Here is a 13,496-nt window from a genome sequence, read left to right as displayed (position 1 = left end):
TGGAGGCGGTCTGCAGGGGCGGCGGCCGGCGTGTGCGGCGGCGGCACTGCGAGGCTCGGCAGCGGCTAGGGCTAGGGGAAAAACGTCGAGGGAGGCGAGGGCATTCTATTGCCCCCTCACCTTGGACTGGGATGGAGCAAGGAGGCGGCTCGTCGATGGCCTACGGCGGCGGGCGGAGGAGCTCGGAGTGCGGCGCTGTGCAGCTTGGGAGGAGGCTAGCGGCGGTGGTCGGCGTTGTGGTGGTGGTGGGCGACGCGATGGGCCTATTTATTGGCGGAATGAGGCGGTGGGGGAGCGCTACGGCCGGCCGGTGAGCTCGAGGACGAGCTTTAATGGCGGCGGGTCCGGTGGTGGCGCTGTGCTGCGCGGGCGTCGATGCGAGCTGGGGAGGCGGTGGCGCGTAGCGGGGAGGGTGGTAGCTGGGAAGGTGCTCGGCTCAGGGGGGTCGATGCGCGGCGGCTGTGCGAGCTCTGCTCGCAGCGTGCGTGAGCGCCGAGGCGGTGGCGCTGTGCCGTGCGGCGCGGCCAGTGATGGGACGGGTGAGCGGAGGAGGCGGCGCTGTTGCTTGGCGACAGGCGGCGCGGCGAGTGCACGTGGGAGCAGGGGACGGGCGCGCGTGGGCGCGTGGGCGGGGCCGGCAAGCGGCGCGTCGCGCGTGCGGGTGCACGTCAGAGGAGAGGAAAGAGAGAGAGGGAGGGAAAAGAAAAAGGGAAAAGAAAAAAGAAAAAATGGGAAAAAAGGAAAGAGAGAGAGATTCGCGGCGGAAAATTCGGCGACGATCACGGCTGTGTCGGGCACGCGCGGCGGTTGCGAGCGCGCACGGAATGAGAGATGGAACGGGGATTGGAATCGGGTGTTGGAAAAGGTTCCGGGGAATTAGGGCTCAGGGGTTTTAGAAATGATTTGAGCTCAACGATGACAGAGATTTGAAAATATTTTTAGCGCGCACTTTATTTGGTAGATTCTTGGGCTGTTACAACACTTGGTTGAAAAATAGTCCTTTACAGGATCAATACCCACAACTTTATAATATAGTTAGGAAGAAACATGATACGGTGGCTGATGTACTAAGTACACAGATCCCGAACCTCTCCTGGCGTAGAGATCTAATTGGTAATAAGTTGGTGATGTGGAACAATCTTGTCTCACGTCTATCAACTGTCGTTCTCAGCCAAGACAGGGATGACTTCAAATGGAATTTAGACCAGACAAGTGTTTTTTTGGTAAAATCACATTATCTGGAATTAATCAATCAGAACATTCCTAATCTAAATAAGAGAATATGGAAATTAAAAGCCCCACTTAAGATAAAAATATTCCTCTAGTATCTTAGACGAGGTGTTATTCTTACAAAGGATAATCTTGCAAAACGAAATTGGCAGGGAAGCCAACAATATTGTTTTTGTCATGAAAATAAAACGATACAACATCTGTTTTTTGACTGCCAATTCATGAGAATGGTATGGGCTTCGGTCTATGCGGCCTGTGGCATACCAAAACCTCATAATATGCCTAGTATGTTTGGGAGCTGGCTTATTGGAATTCCTAAAGAATATAAGCCACTAGTACTTCTGGCCGCGGCAGTCTTGTGTTGGTCTGTTAGGCTATGCAGAAATGTTGTGGTGTTTGATAACAAAAAAATCTTTCTTTTTGCAGGTTATCTACTCAACTACACACTGGCTCAGTACATGGGCTATCCTCCAGAAGCTTACTTTGCAGGACAAACTTGTAGTGGCTTCTCATTTTTTGGCACAGGTGGCCAAGGATTTTTTTTGCCCGGGCATATATATGGCGGTCTAGTGATTGACAGCCATTAGTGTGGAAGGATCTATATCAAACTTTTTTTAGGCTGTGTGTCGTTTTAGGTAGAGGTCGGGAAAATTTCAAGATCGATGTATCATCTTGATGTATTGTGCTTGAAATTAATAAAATTTCCTTTTTTTCAAAAAAAAAACGCATGCCGCAATGTTTTCACCAAGATAGAAACAATAATCAGATGTTGATTGTTGGTCTTTGGGCATCCGGTCCAATCTGCATCTGAATATGCGACAATGTATGTAGAAGCTGAGCGGGTTAGATGCAATCCATAATCTGGAGTCCCACTGAGATAGCGTAGAACCTGTTTGAGCAGCAGAAGATGTGGTTTCCTTGGATCATGCATGAATAGGAAATGTGTTTATTATAAGGAAATATTCCCATTTTTACTATCTTCCTTGTCATTGCAATTGAGCCATTTCTTGCTACTGCTGGTTTATGGTTCTCGACTTGTGGTTCATTCTTGTACACTGAACACTAGGAAATGTGTTTCTTTGTAAAACGTTCTTATAGAAGACTCATTGCACTCCTACTAGGGTATGTGAGCTGATTGCTGGTGCGAAACCTGTGAATTGCCAAAATTTTGGAGACCCAAATAAAGAGTTTGGAGCTGAGCCTGCATGATCTCCATCCAGCCTCTTGGTCTGTTGTATGCTCTCTACTTATATCGGTGCGTGCCATTATCATGTTGCTTTGGTTGTATGTAGATGTGTAAAACTTGTCTTGAATTTCAGGTATTGTGTCGCACTGGATTAGTCGGAGTAGCTCAGATAGTGAGATAGTTACAGTTTGATTTGTGTCATAAACATCTCTCTTACTCACTTACTGGATGGTCATCTTGAAAATGGTTTGAACTAGCTAAACGATAACTACCTGGTGGCATTGACCAAGATCCTGTCTTTTATTTGGCAGAAAACCAGCTGAACACGTTGAACCTTTACAGAGACTATTTTCCCCAATGAATCTAGTGCTCTTACTATTAAAGGTTCATCTTGAGCAGACATGAGAATTAAAAAGGACTCTGGGAGCTTAGTGGATCTGTGGAAGATAGCAGAGGGATCGGAGTTGCTGATAGAACATGAAGATGATAGCACGCGCTGCTAGGCTACGGGCACTTGAGCTTGCCGGTGTGCGGGTTGACCATGGTGTCGTAGCAGGGGCAGAGGTGGCGTGTCTCCTGGCCGGTGCCCGGCGGCACGCAGCTGCAGCGGTTGCAGCAGACATTGCACATCTTGTTGCACATCTGGTTCTTCCAGTTGTTGCCGCAACGCACCACGCAACTCGACGGGCAGTCTGCAGCAGCATCGAGCGATCAGCACACAAAGAACAAGGATGACGTGCAGGAGGAGGAGAGGAGTTAGCGGCACACTGTCGTTACCTATCTTCGGGGGAGACTGGAGCAGGGATCTGATGCTCTGCTGCTGCACCTGCATGCATCACCATCATACATAAGCCAGATCTGATTGATACTTTTTGCGTGCGTGTGTGTGTGTAGGTGGTGTTCCTGTGATCCACGAACGCAAAGCTAATGTCAGATCAACCAACTTACCTGCAGCTCCTGTGGACCATCAGCATCAACAGCAAGGGCCACCATGAGGATGATCAAGAAGAAGAGGATCCGCTGCTTCTTCATGCTGCTTCAACTCTGTCAAGGAATTAGCAAGGGTTTAGGCAGGGTGGGCTGGAGACACTCCTCTTCCCTTCCTCTCTATCTATGGTTGCCTGTGCTCGATATTGAGAGAGAGTGGGGGAGGGGGGGGGCAGGGTGGGTGGCTGTGAACTTGTGATGTGCTGTGAATTGGTTGGGGGCAAGGCAAGAATGAATGCAGGCACAACCAGAGATAGCTAGGTGGCAGATGCAAATGCACTACTGTAGCTGGCAATGCAAGCAGCACCATTCTTTTCCTCTTTGAAAAAAGGGTACGGCAGCCAGACAGCAATTCATGGATGCATGTGATGCGAATGGAATGGGGAATCAGCAATGAACAGGCAGCCCTGGAATGGTCGCAGAGGTCGGCGCGTCAGGACGGAGGGCAATGCCAATGCAATGCAGAATGCACAATCACCAGCAGAATGTAGCAAAGCAAAAGCTGGGGTAATCCGCATCCACCCACATGCTGTCACAAGCGTGTCACCAGTTTAAAACTGAAACCAGCAGTCACATCCCCCGTGGTGCCTCAAGAATTAGACAGGACACAAAACAGAGAGCCATGCATTTAAAGTTCAGCAATTCCATAAGAAATGATAAACACACAATCGCTACAACGGCAAAGACTCACCACCACAGACACACTACGGAATCAAGTTATTCTAAGCAAGCAGAATAAGAACCGAGACACAACATCTCGTTCCAATCCCATCAGGTAAACAAAACAAACTCTGCGGCGGCGGCCCACATCTAAATCACCAGACACCAACATTGCCAGCTAGGATTAGGCCTCGTCGGCATAGGCTGGCTCCAGGATGGCCGCCTCCGCCTCCTGCACCTCCTTCTCCGTCTTCCGCCCCTTCTTCGACTTGTAGTACACGCTCATAAACATCCCCACTGCTCCGTACTTGCGACGGCAGTGCTCATAGTGGGACGCGTCAAACATTCTCCAGAAGTCCTTCTCATTCAGCTCCGACACGGCGTACTGCGGCTGGTAGCTGTGGTTCTCGATCAGCCACTGCTCCAGCCGGTGCACCGCTTCCACACCATTGAACTCCTCGCCCCTTAGCACAGCAGCGGGGGCGTAGTACACACCCACGTCCGTGAACATCTGCGCATAGCTTGTGTCACCCTGCCTGTGCTGGTGCTCGAACCCAGGCTCAGGGTACACCATTGTCTTCACAGGCAGCTTGTACAGACGGTGAGGGCACAGCCACAGCGGATATACCTGCCAAAATAAAAAGTATTTAGTGACTCATCATTCACTGCCAAATAAATAAATTGCAGTGTGTGGTATGCAATAATAACAATCGCTAACAAGATACCACGCACCTCCATCTCGCGGTGGACAAACTCAAGGGCATCTCCAACCTTGTACAGCGGCACCAGCATATCCTGGATCACGTGGCTGTCATGGTAGTAGTTCCTGATAGCCTCACCCTGGGTCGCCTTCAGCAGAGACACCTTCGGCGGCATCAGCCAACCCAGCAGGAACCTGAACCAGAACTGGTCGCCGAAAGGCAAGATCAGCTTCCCCTCCCAGTACAGGCACCGGGTGTGGCGGTGGTAGTACTCTCTTGTCGGGATGTACTCCACAAACTCGCCCCTCTTCAGGGCCGTCTGAGCATGCTGGTAGAACCAAGGCTTAAACCACCACCCGACGCTGTTGATCTTGTTGCCCTTCCTCTTCGCCTCTTCTTTCGAAGAATAAACACCAGTCATCATCACAGCCTCGCTCTCTGTGTACACCATTCCTTCAACAAAGTCAGGGACCTTTGCAGGGTCACCGTCTCTTGGTGCGAAAGAATCAGCATAGGCCTGCGCAATTTCCTTGAGAGTCCCATTGACCGGAGTGTAGGTGAGCTTCATGTATTCCTTGATGGGAATGAGCTTGATCTCAGCAGACACAAGGAACCCAAGTGTTCCCTGGGACCAGGGAATGCCATAGAAAAGGTCAGAGTACTCGTTGTCCTTGGTGGCTCTAACAACCCTGCCATCTGCAAGGACAACTTCCATTGCAACAACCGTGTCAGAGAAAAGGCCATAGAGGTGAGAGCTCCCCTCAATACCATAACCATTGATGAGCCCACCAACAGTGAGGTCGTCGAGCTCCGCGACGACTGCAAGGGCAAGGTTCATAGGGCAAGTAGCTCTGGTAATCTGACCCATGTTGACAAGGGGCTCAACCTTAGCAACCATCCTCTCCTTGTCAATCTCCAGGATGTTCCTGAAGGCAGAAAGGTCGACCTCAAAATGCCTGGCACGCTTGTAGTCCACATTGCGCATGCCAACAGCAATCCAAGGCTTCCTGGCCGTGCAAACAAGACCATCCTTCTTTGGGTTCCTCTGCTTGAGCCGCTTGACAACCTTCTGCACATTGTCGTCATGTTGCTTCTGGCGCTTCTTCTCTGACTTCATGGCGGACCACATGTCGCCCAGATAGATATTGAAGTAGATGAGAGCTGAAACGGGAAGGACCACAAAGATAACGAGGATCCATCGGAACTGCACCAAGTAGTCCACCAAAACTGTCTTCCTCTTGCGGCGCACCAATGGTTCATGCACGTCCGCCATGGATGGAGGATGATTCTTCTTCTGAACAAGAAGACCAACAGTTGAAAAAGAAAAGAGCAGAGTTAGTTGAGCAGTGGTGTTAACCAGTAACAGCAAACAATCATCACTAAAACAGAAACAAATAAGTTTTTTTTTGGTCAGGTGGCATTCATGCAGATGGTTCGGGCTATTAAAAGGAAGTGGCACGGCACATATTATGTACTGTATGAGGTAACATGGAATGTAGGTAGCAAGAGTTGGGCTGGGCCTCCCCTCCCCTGAGAAAATGAATAGGAAAAAATCACTTTTTTTTCGTTGGATGGATTACACTTTGCAACCAAGAAAAAGTAAAAGCTGCCGCCTTGCGCGCAAAAAGGAGGGAATTTTGCCCCCTTTGGTGCTCCTAAAAAAGGGTGGGTTGCTGTTACAAAGGAAGCACGGTGCCCCTTTTGTAAAATAAAAATCTGTGCCTGCCGTAGACATAGACATAGTACTAGTTGAGAAGCAAAGTTTTGGGCGAATTCCAGTGTGTAGAGTGGCAGGAACTTGAACCAGCAGGTCATGCCGCCATTCCTAACTAACCAGAAAAAACGAAGAGAAAGGGGCATTCAAGATGTACGCATGGCAATGGCAACTGGCTAGCTTACAAACTAGGACTACTCCTAAGAAGGATGGATGGATTGGGATTTGGAGGAGGAGAATGAAGACACGAGAAGAGAAGGGGAGGCGTCGATCTCAAGGATGGGTGCAGGTGCTGCTTGGATTTGGGGGAGGGGAAGGGTGGGAGGCGCGATAGCCGATAGGGAGGGGTGTCTCAAGAAACTAGAGTAGTACGTAGTAGGGAACTCAACTACCCCAGATCTAGACTCTAGGATCCATGATGAAATGAAATGAATCGGAGGAGGAGAGGAGGTGCTGTTATCGTACCAGGCTTGGAGCTCCGAGTCCGATCTGCTGCAATCGCAAGGGCAAGGATCCGGTGGTCTGGTCGTCTCCCCTCCTCCGGCGCAGCGCTGCTGCTGCTGCTGCTGCTGCTGCAGATGGGGGGAGGAGCGGTGGGGTGGGGCTTTTAAACGCAAGCAAAGCAAAGCGAATCCTCTGGTACGGTGGAGTGGAGGGCCGGGGGAGAAGAATGAAGAAAGGGGTTTATGCTTCTTTTGCATCCTAGCCCTTGGGGATATCCGTATTTGTCTGTTCAGTGACAGACATGCTCCTGCTGTGATGCAGGCAGAAGACGACAAAAACAACGCTCTCCCTCCAATGATGCATATTATTTTGTTTTCTTTCTTTGCCATTGCAGGCTAGACGACCCGAGCAGGATATTTATTTTATTTTATTTTATTATTACTAGTGGGTGGCACCTATTTAATTTTTCTTCAATAAAGCAACGATGTTATTTTTTAAAAACAACAGTGCATGTCTTTATTTTTCTTTCATAAAATGATGACATACTATGGTGAATGCATATGTAAAAAAAAGTAAAGTGTATGTGCTAAAGAAAAGTAACAAGTGGGTGTAAGTGCAGGTACACAAAAACGCTTGGTGAAGAACATTTTAAATTTTGGTAGTTTGTTGTTGGATCAAATTAATTTCTTTCTCTTTTTCGTCAAATCTTTTGACAGACTTCTGTGAGGGGTATGGTAGATCTAATATTGATGAGAAATAAAAGAGTTTCAATTGTTTTAATTTTTTTATTATTAATAATAATATAATACTCTAAGACTCGTACATTAGTAAAAGGGGGGAAAGCCATTTAATTTAGTACTCGTGACAGGAGGCATCTGATCTCACGGTCACGGGCACACACCACACTGTGACCATGGACGGACGGACTGACGGGTCCCACCCCCAGCAGCTCTCCTGGGAATCTGGACCCACATGTCAACCTGCTTGATGCACGTGCATGTAAAGACGGTGTGAGAGAGATGAAGATCCGATCTGGATCACGATCAGAGATGCAGGCACGCGGCCTGATCCGATCTGGATCTTTTGCTTTGGGTTTTCCACACCCAAATACGTACAGGAGTACGTGGTTACTCTGAATTTGTTCGTTGTGTTGTGGCTGGTGCTAATTTGTTGTGAGAGAAAAATATTGCTGGCTGACTGGTGGCTGCTGATTGGTGCTGATTTAATGTAAAAGAGAAATATTATTGGCTGGACGCAGTGAACAGAGTGTCTACATATTTATTAGTTGATGCGCCTACCTACCGCGCATCACGTGTAGCATCCAGGGTTAACCGAACCGTCGGTAACCGGTCCGGTTTGACCGGTTACCGGTCAAACCGGTCCGGACCGGTACCGGTTTGGTCCGGTATGAAACCGGTCCAAATTCAAAATTTAAATTTGAATTCAAAAAAATGAAAAATTCCCAAAAAATTCCTAAAAATACTTCAAGGTGCAATGAATCTAATGGTGTCAAATTTTCTCCAAAATTCGTTCATTTAGTATGGTTTTCGGAATTTATAAGTTAAATAAAAAAAGAAAAAGAAAAAAACCGCGGCCCATTAAGGCTCATCGCGCGGCAGAGGTCATTTAACGTCGCGTGTCCCTCAGCCGAAGCCTCACCAGCGCCTCCCTCACCCGCTCCCCCCTCACTGACTCCTGTCCGCCGCCAGAAGTCGCCGCCCGCCGCTCGAGGCCGGTTAGCCGCTCTCAGATCCCGGCTAACCGGTCTCCCTCACCGGTAAGCCGGACCGGTAGCAGATCTACCGGTCCCGTCCGGTTTTCCGCCCGGGGAGGCCGGTTTACCGGTATGGGGAGGCGGTAAACCGCCGATTAGCGTCGGTAAGCCGCGGTCAGGTTAGTTTTTTTTTCCCTAGGATTTAGGTGTATTTAGATGTTTTGTTTTAGGATTTAGGTGTATGACTTAGGTATATTTAGAATTTAGGGAAGATTTATTTATATTACATGATTTTTTGCACTATGTAGTAGATTTTAGCTAGATTTAATTTAGGTGTATTAGATGATTTTTGACACTATAACTTAGGTAGGAGTAAGAATATTAGATGATATATTTTTGTTGTGCATGTATGCAGATAGACAATGGCAAGCAGAGATGTTGTGTGGGAACACGGTGAAAATCTTTATCCCGGATGGCGATGTAACTATTGTCGTACGCAGAAAGGAGGAGGTGGTGCGACTATATTGAAACAACATTTGGCTGGGCGCGGGGCAGAGGTGATCCATTGCAGGAATGTGCCACCTGATGTGCGGGACTTCTTTCAGCGTGAGTTGGATAGGGCAAAGAAGGCAACTGCTGACCGGGCCCGAGAGAGGTTGAGACGGGAGAAGGCTGCAGCAGAGGGAAACTATCCCGGTGATGAAGAAGATGAGGAGGCTCAGGTGCAGCGTGCCATGGATCTATCGAGAGCGGAAGCAGAGTTCCGACGGGGGGTGGAACAGAGAGGAGGTGCATATGAGCGTGGAGGGGGTAGTGGTTCGACGAGGGGGAATGTTATGCAGAGAATGTTTCGAAAGTCCACTTCGCAGAGGGAGAGTCCTGTGATGGCAAGTACCTTGATCAGAATGAGCAAGACTTGAAGACGAGGTACGTAAAGTTTCAGAAAGACTGGCCCTTATTTGGCATCACGTTAATGTGTGATTCATGGACTGGTCCGACGAGGATGAGTGTCATCAACTTTTTGATATATTGCAATGGGGTCATGTGGTTCCATAAGTCTATTGATGCGACTGGAAGAATTCAAAATGCTGCATATTTGTTCAAGGTAGTCCCTCAACCTGTTCCATTCACATTGTGTATGTTTTGTCATGTTACTAAAAAATCCGTCTTCCATTGCAGGAGATTCGAAAGGTGGTGGAAGAGATTGGACCGGAGAATGTCGTGCACGTAGTCACCGACAACGGCTCGAATTACAAAAAAGCATGCAATGAACTACTAAGTGATGTGTATGACCACATAGCTTGGACACCTTGTCTAGCACACACCGTCAATTTGATGTTGAAGGATATAGCTCGAAGGCCTGAACATGGTGTTATCATCAAGCAGTGCAAGCGAATTTCAAATTGGTTACACAATCATGGTCAGTTGAATACAATGATGAGGAACGCAATCGGTGGTGAGTTGGTCAAGTGGAATGCCACTCGATTTGGAACCAACTACATGTTCCTAGAGAGCATCTATCGGAAACGTGATCGTTTCATGCAGTGGATGGCATCTACTGAGTTCCAACACAGCAAATGGGCGAATACCGAAGATGGTAGATTTACTCATGCAAGTTTTTCAAGTATGGAGTGGTGGGATGCATTGAAATATATCATCGACACAGTTCAACCAATATACAAGTTCCTCCGCTTCGCTGATCAGGACAAGAAGCCGAACATGTGCGAAGTCGTGATGGCCTACCAGACTATGAAACAGGAGCTGAAGTCTTTCTTTGGAACAAATGTTTCCACACTGAAAGAGTATGTTGAGGTGGTGGACGAGAGGTTGGATGATGTGTTCATAGGCACGTATGTGGGTCCAGGTAAGCACACATCAGTCGTCTATTTTTAAACTCTATTGAAATAATGCTTATTTGAAGTGATTTATATTTTGCAGCTGCTGTCCTAAATCCGAGGTATGCCTATACGATGGAACCAACTCAACAAATGTTTCGTGGACTTAAGGATACATTTCAGCGCATGACGGATCTCCAGAGCGCCGTCCAGGCATTGCAGGAGCTTGACGTGTTTCGGCAGAAAATTGGCGAGTATAGCAGTGATATGGCAATGCGGATGGCGATGGACCCAAAGACATCCCCATGTAAGAGTTGTTCCGTATAAAATTGTTATTTTCTCTCTTCGAAAATATTGCTTACATACTCGGTTGCACATGCAGCGTCCTGGTGGATGATGTTCGGATCAAGTACTCCAAAACTGCAGTACCTTGCCATGAGGCTTGTTTCACAATGTTGTTCATCCAGTGGATGCGAGCGAAACTGGAGTACTTTTGCCTTGCTGCATACAAAGGTTCGCAATCGGTTGTCGCACAAGAAACTTAATAAGCTTGTCTATGTCAACTACAATCTTCGTCTCCGACTCGAGGAGGTCTCCGGCCCACTGATGCGTGAAGAAGGTGATTTCATTGACCAGCTAGCCCATCTTTCATTCTATGATGAGAAAAATCCGGTGCGGGAATGGATGGAATATGGTAGATCTAACCGGGCTCCAGTTCTGGACGAGGATGATGATGACGGCGACATCCCTCTCCCGTCCCATATTGTCAGAGATCAAATAAACGTGTCAGATCTACGTGAGGCTACGGGGAATGATTCCATCAGCGATTGGGCACGTCAAAATATAGGTGACACTCACCTAGGGAAGAGAAAGTTGCACAAGGGGCCTAAGAAGGGTGACTCGAAGCGTCGAAAAGGCAAAGGAACAGCAAAACCAGTGAGCAGCGACACCGAGACTGATGATGGCGAAGGTGAGCGTAGTCCTCCGTATCAGGAGTCCGAGGATAGCAGCTCGGCCGATGATGGTGATGATGGTGACGGTGCTCAGCCTAATGCTGGTGGTGGAGGTAGTGGTGCTGATGATGCTGCTGGTGGTAGTGGTCATGCTCGTGGTGTTCGTTTCACAGGTATATATTGCACATATAAATACACACATATTTCTGACTATTGACTACTAATTATGAAATATGGTTGATTGCAGGGGAAACTCAGTTCACACATGCTACTCAGGACACCGACCATGGAGCACCGCAATCGCAGAGGAGAACAGGTGGACCGACGGACTATGACAGTCCACAGAACTCTTCTTCCTCCTACAGCGATTCGAGGCACTCTTTTCACTATCCCATTCCTGACATCAGCATGCAGCCACCGACGAGATGGGTGTACGAATGGGAAGACCCCCATTTTTACACTATGTTAGTTCAGGAATGGCAGACAACATCGGCGTGGACGGGCCAAACTTGGCAACACTACAAGGCTGAGCTGCTTAGAGTGCGAGGTATCGCTTTGATGTCCACCGCCGAATACCAAACCGCATCTCAAATGGGGGTCTTCCCATTCCTACGTTGAACTTTTCATTTCATGTGTATAAGTGTATGACTCCGTATTTGTATGCACCCTATTACTATTGTATTTGTATGCATAATTATAACTCATTGCTTTGGTAGGGTCATTTACATTAAAATGTGCATAGCTCATGTCGAAATTTCCTTTTATTTCACACCGGGAATCAATTTTTCAAGCGGCGAAAAAATACTCTAAACAACCGGTATACCGGCCAAACCGGCCGGTATACCGGTGTAACCGGTCGGTATACCGCAGTGAGCCGCAACACAAAACCGGCCGGTATACCGGCCAAACCGGCCGGTATACCGGTATACTCGGCCGGTATACCGGTCGGAACCGCCACCACGGTAAAATTTGAATTCAAATTCACATTTGACCGGTTCCGACCGGTAACCGGCCTAACCGGACCGGTAAACCGGTACCGGAGCCCGGCGGTTAGGCCGGTCCGGTCGGGAAATTGAACCCTGGTAGCATCTCGCCGTGAATCAGATCCCGTCCAACAAAACCAATGACTTTTAAGAGTCTGTTTCGCTGGACTTGAGCCGGCTCCGGCTCCATCTTCATGTAGTGTTGTTTAGTTAAGTCTATTTTGTCTCTCCTCTTTTTCCTTCTCGTCTTTATAAAACCACGAGAAGCGATGGAGTCATAAATTGTGGCTCCTCTAACGCTAGCACGCTACAGTAGAGATCATTTTAACTTTTCAATGTATAGTATTTTTTATATATCTAAACATAACATATATCTAAATTCGTATAAAAATCCATACATAAATTAAAATAATATGTAATTTGGAACAAATGGAGTATATTATATTATAGTTGCTGCCGGCCTAGCCACATCATTACATACTACTTTATTTATTTTTACTACTACTAGCGCCAGCTGCGTGCACGACGACACACTACCTGCTGGCATCTTTATTATTATATATATCGTATGTGCAGCTGGACTATAATGATTATATATATAGGACACCGCTATTCCATACCCTGGTGGAATAGCTATTCCATACCCGAGCACACCCGCGAGCGGGCGCCTGGCTCCCGACGCATCCATGCGGGGGCACTGATTTTTTCGGTTCACGCGAGGCTGGTTCTTCCCATGACGGTTTTCCTCCATCACGTCGCATGTCTCCGTCCCGTGCGCTGTTTTTTTTTTTCTCGACGCCGGTTTTTTCCCTCGCGTCAGTTTTCCTGTCCGTCCCGTGCGCGCATGTCTCTGGTTTCTGTTTTTTTTCAATGTGCTGCCCTAGTTTGGTTTCACGGGGAGTCGGGACATACGGGCCGCATAGTTCACTCATTCAGCGAGGAAACAAAGACACTGATCAAGGAACTAACGAAGAAAGCACCGGTTAAATAGAGCAAGCGAGAGGTTAAATAACATTGAGACAGCTTAAAATGTGATTTATGAGTAACAAAGTTTAGGGGTTTTTTTCCGTCAAGCTTTGTCCAACGATA

The 13,496-nt window shown here is 47.9% G+C and overlaps 3 protein-coding genes across 4 annotated transcripts; 1 reads left to right on the top strand and 2 right to left on the bottom strand.

Annotated features, from left to right (window-relative positions):
- Window positions 1-2,692: 2,692 nt before the first annotated feature.
- LOC120704574 (cypmaclein-like) lies at window positions 2,693-3,593 on the bottom strand. Its single transcript, XM_039989021.1, has 3 exons — window positions 3,365-3,593; window positions 3,194-3,242; window positions 2,693-3,108 (listed from the first exon to the last, which is right to left on the bottom strand). Exons 1-3 carry the CDS (start codon window positions 3,446-3,448, stop codon window positions 2,921-2,923), a joined length of 321 nt encoding a protein of 106 aa, XP_039844955.1. The 5' UTR covers window positions 3,449-3,593; the 3' UTR covers window positions 2,693-2,920.
- A 413-nt stretch (window positions 3,594-4,006) lies between these two features.
- LOC120704572 (delta(24)-sterol reductase-like) lies at window positions 4,007-7,175 on the bottom strand. 2 transcript variants are annotated; one of them, XM_039989019.1, is made up of 3 exons: window positions 6,944-7,175; window positions 4,796-6,058; window positions 4,007-4,691 (listed from the first exon to the last, which is right to left on the bottom strand). In XM_039989019.1, the coding sequence occupies exons 2-3, from the start codon at window positions 6,035-6,037 to the stop codon at window positions 4,248-4,250; spliced, it is 1,686 nt and encodes a 561-aa protein (XP_039844953.1). In that variant the 5' UTR covers window positions 6,038-6,058; window positions 6,944-7,175; the 3' UTR covers window positions 4,007-4,247. The 2 variants fall into 2 exon arrangements, with proteins under 2 accessions (XP_039844953.1, XP_039844954.1); XM_039989020.1 differs by having other exon boundaries at window positions 4,796-6,294; window positions 6,944-7,116.
- A 3,782-nt stretch (window positions 7,176-10,957) lies between these two features.
- LOC120702295 lies at window positions 10,958-13,394 on the top strand. The gene is made up of 3 exons (XM_039986013.1): window positions 10,958-11,597; window positions 11,672-11,726; window positions 13,292-13,394. Exons 1-3 carry the CDS (start codon window positions 11,078-11,080, stop codon window positions 13,392-13,394), a joined length of 678 nt encoding a protein of 225 aa, XP_039841947.1. The 5' UTR covers window positions 10,958-11,077.
- Window positions 13,395-13,496: the final 102 nt, after the last annotated feature.

The sequence above is a fragment of the Panicum virgatum genome, chromosome 4K (genome assembly GCF_016808335.1).
Source record: "Panicum virgatum strain AP13 chromosome 4K, P.virgatum_v5, whole genome shotgun sequence".
In the NCBI taxonomy this organism is placed as follows: Eukaryota; Viridiplantae; Streptophyta; class Magnoliopsida; order Poales; family Poaceae; genus Panicum; species Panicum virgatum.
This window is presented reverse-complemented; position numbering and strand designations above follow the sequence as displayed.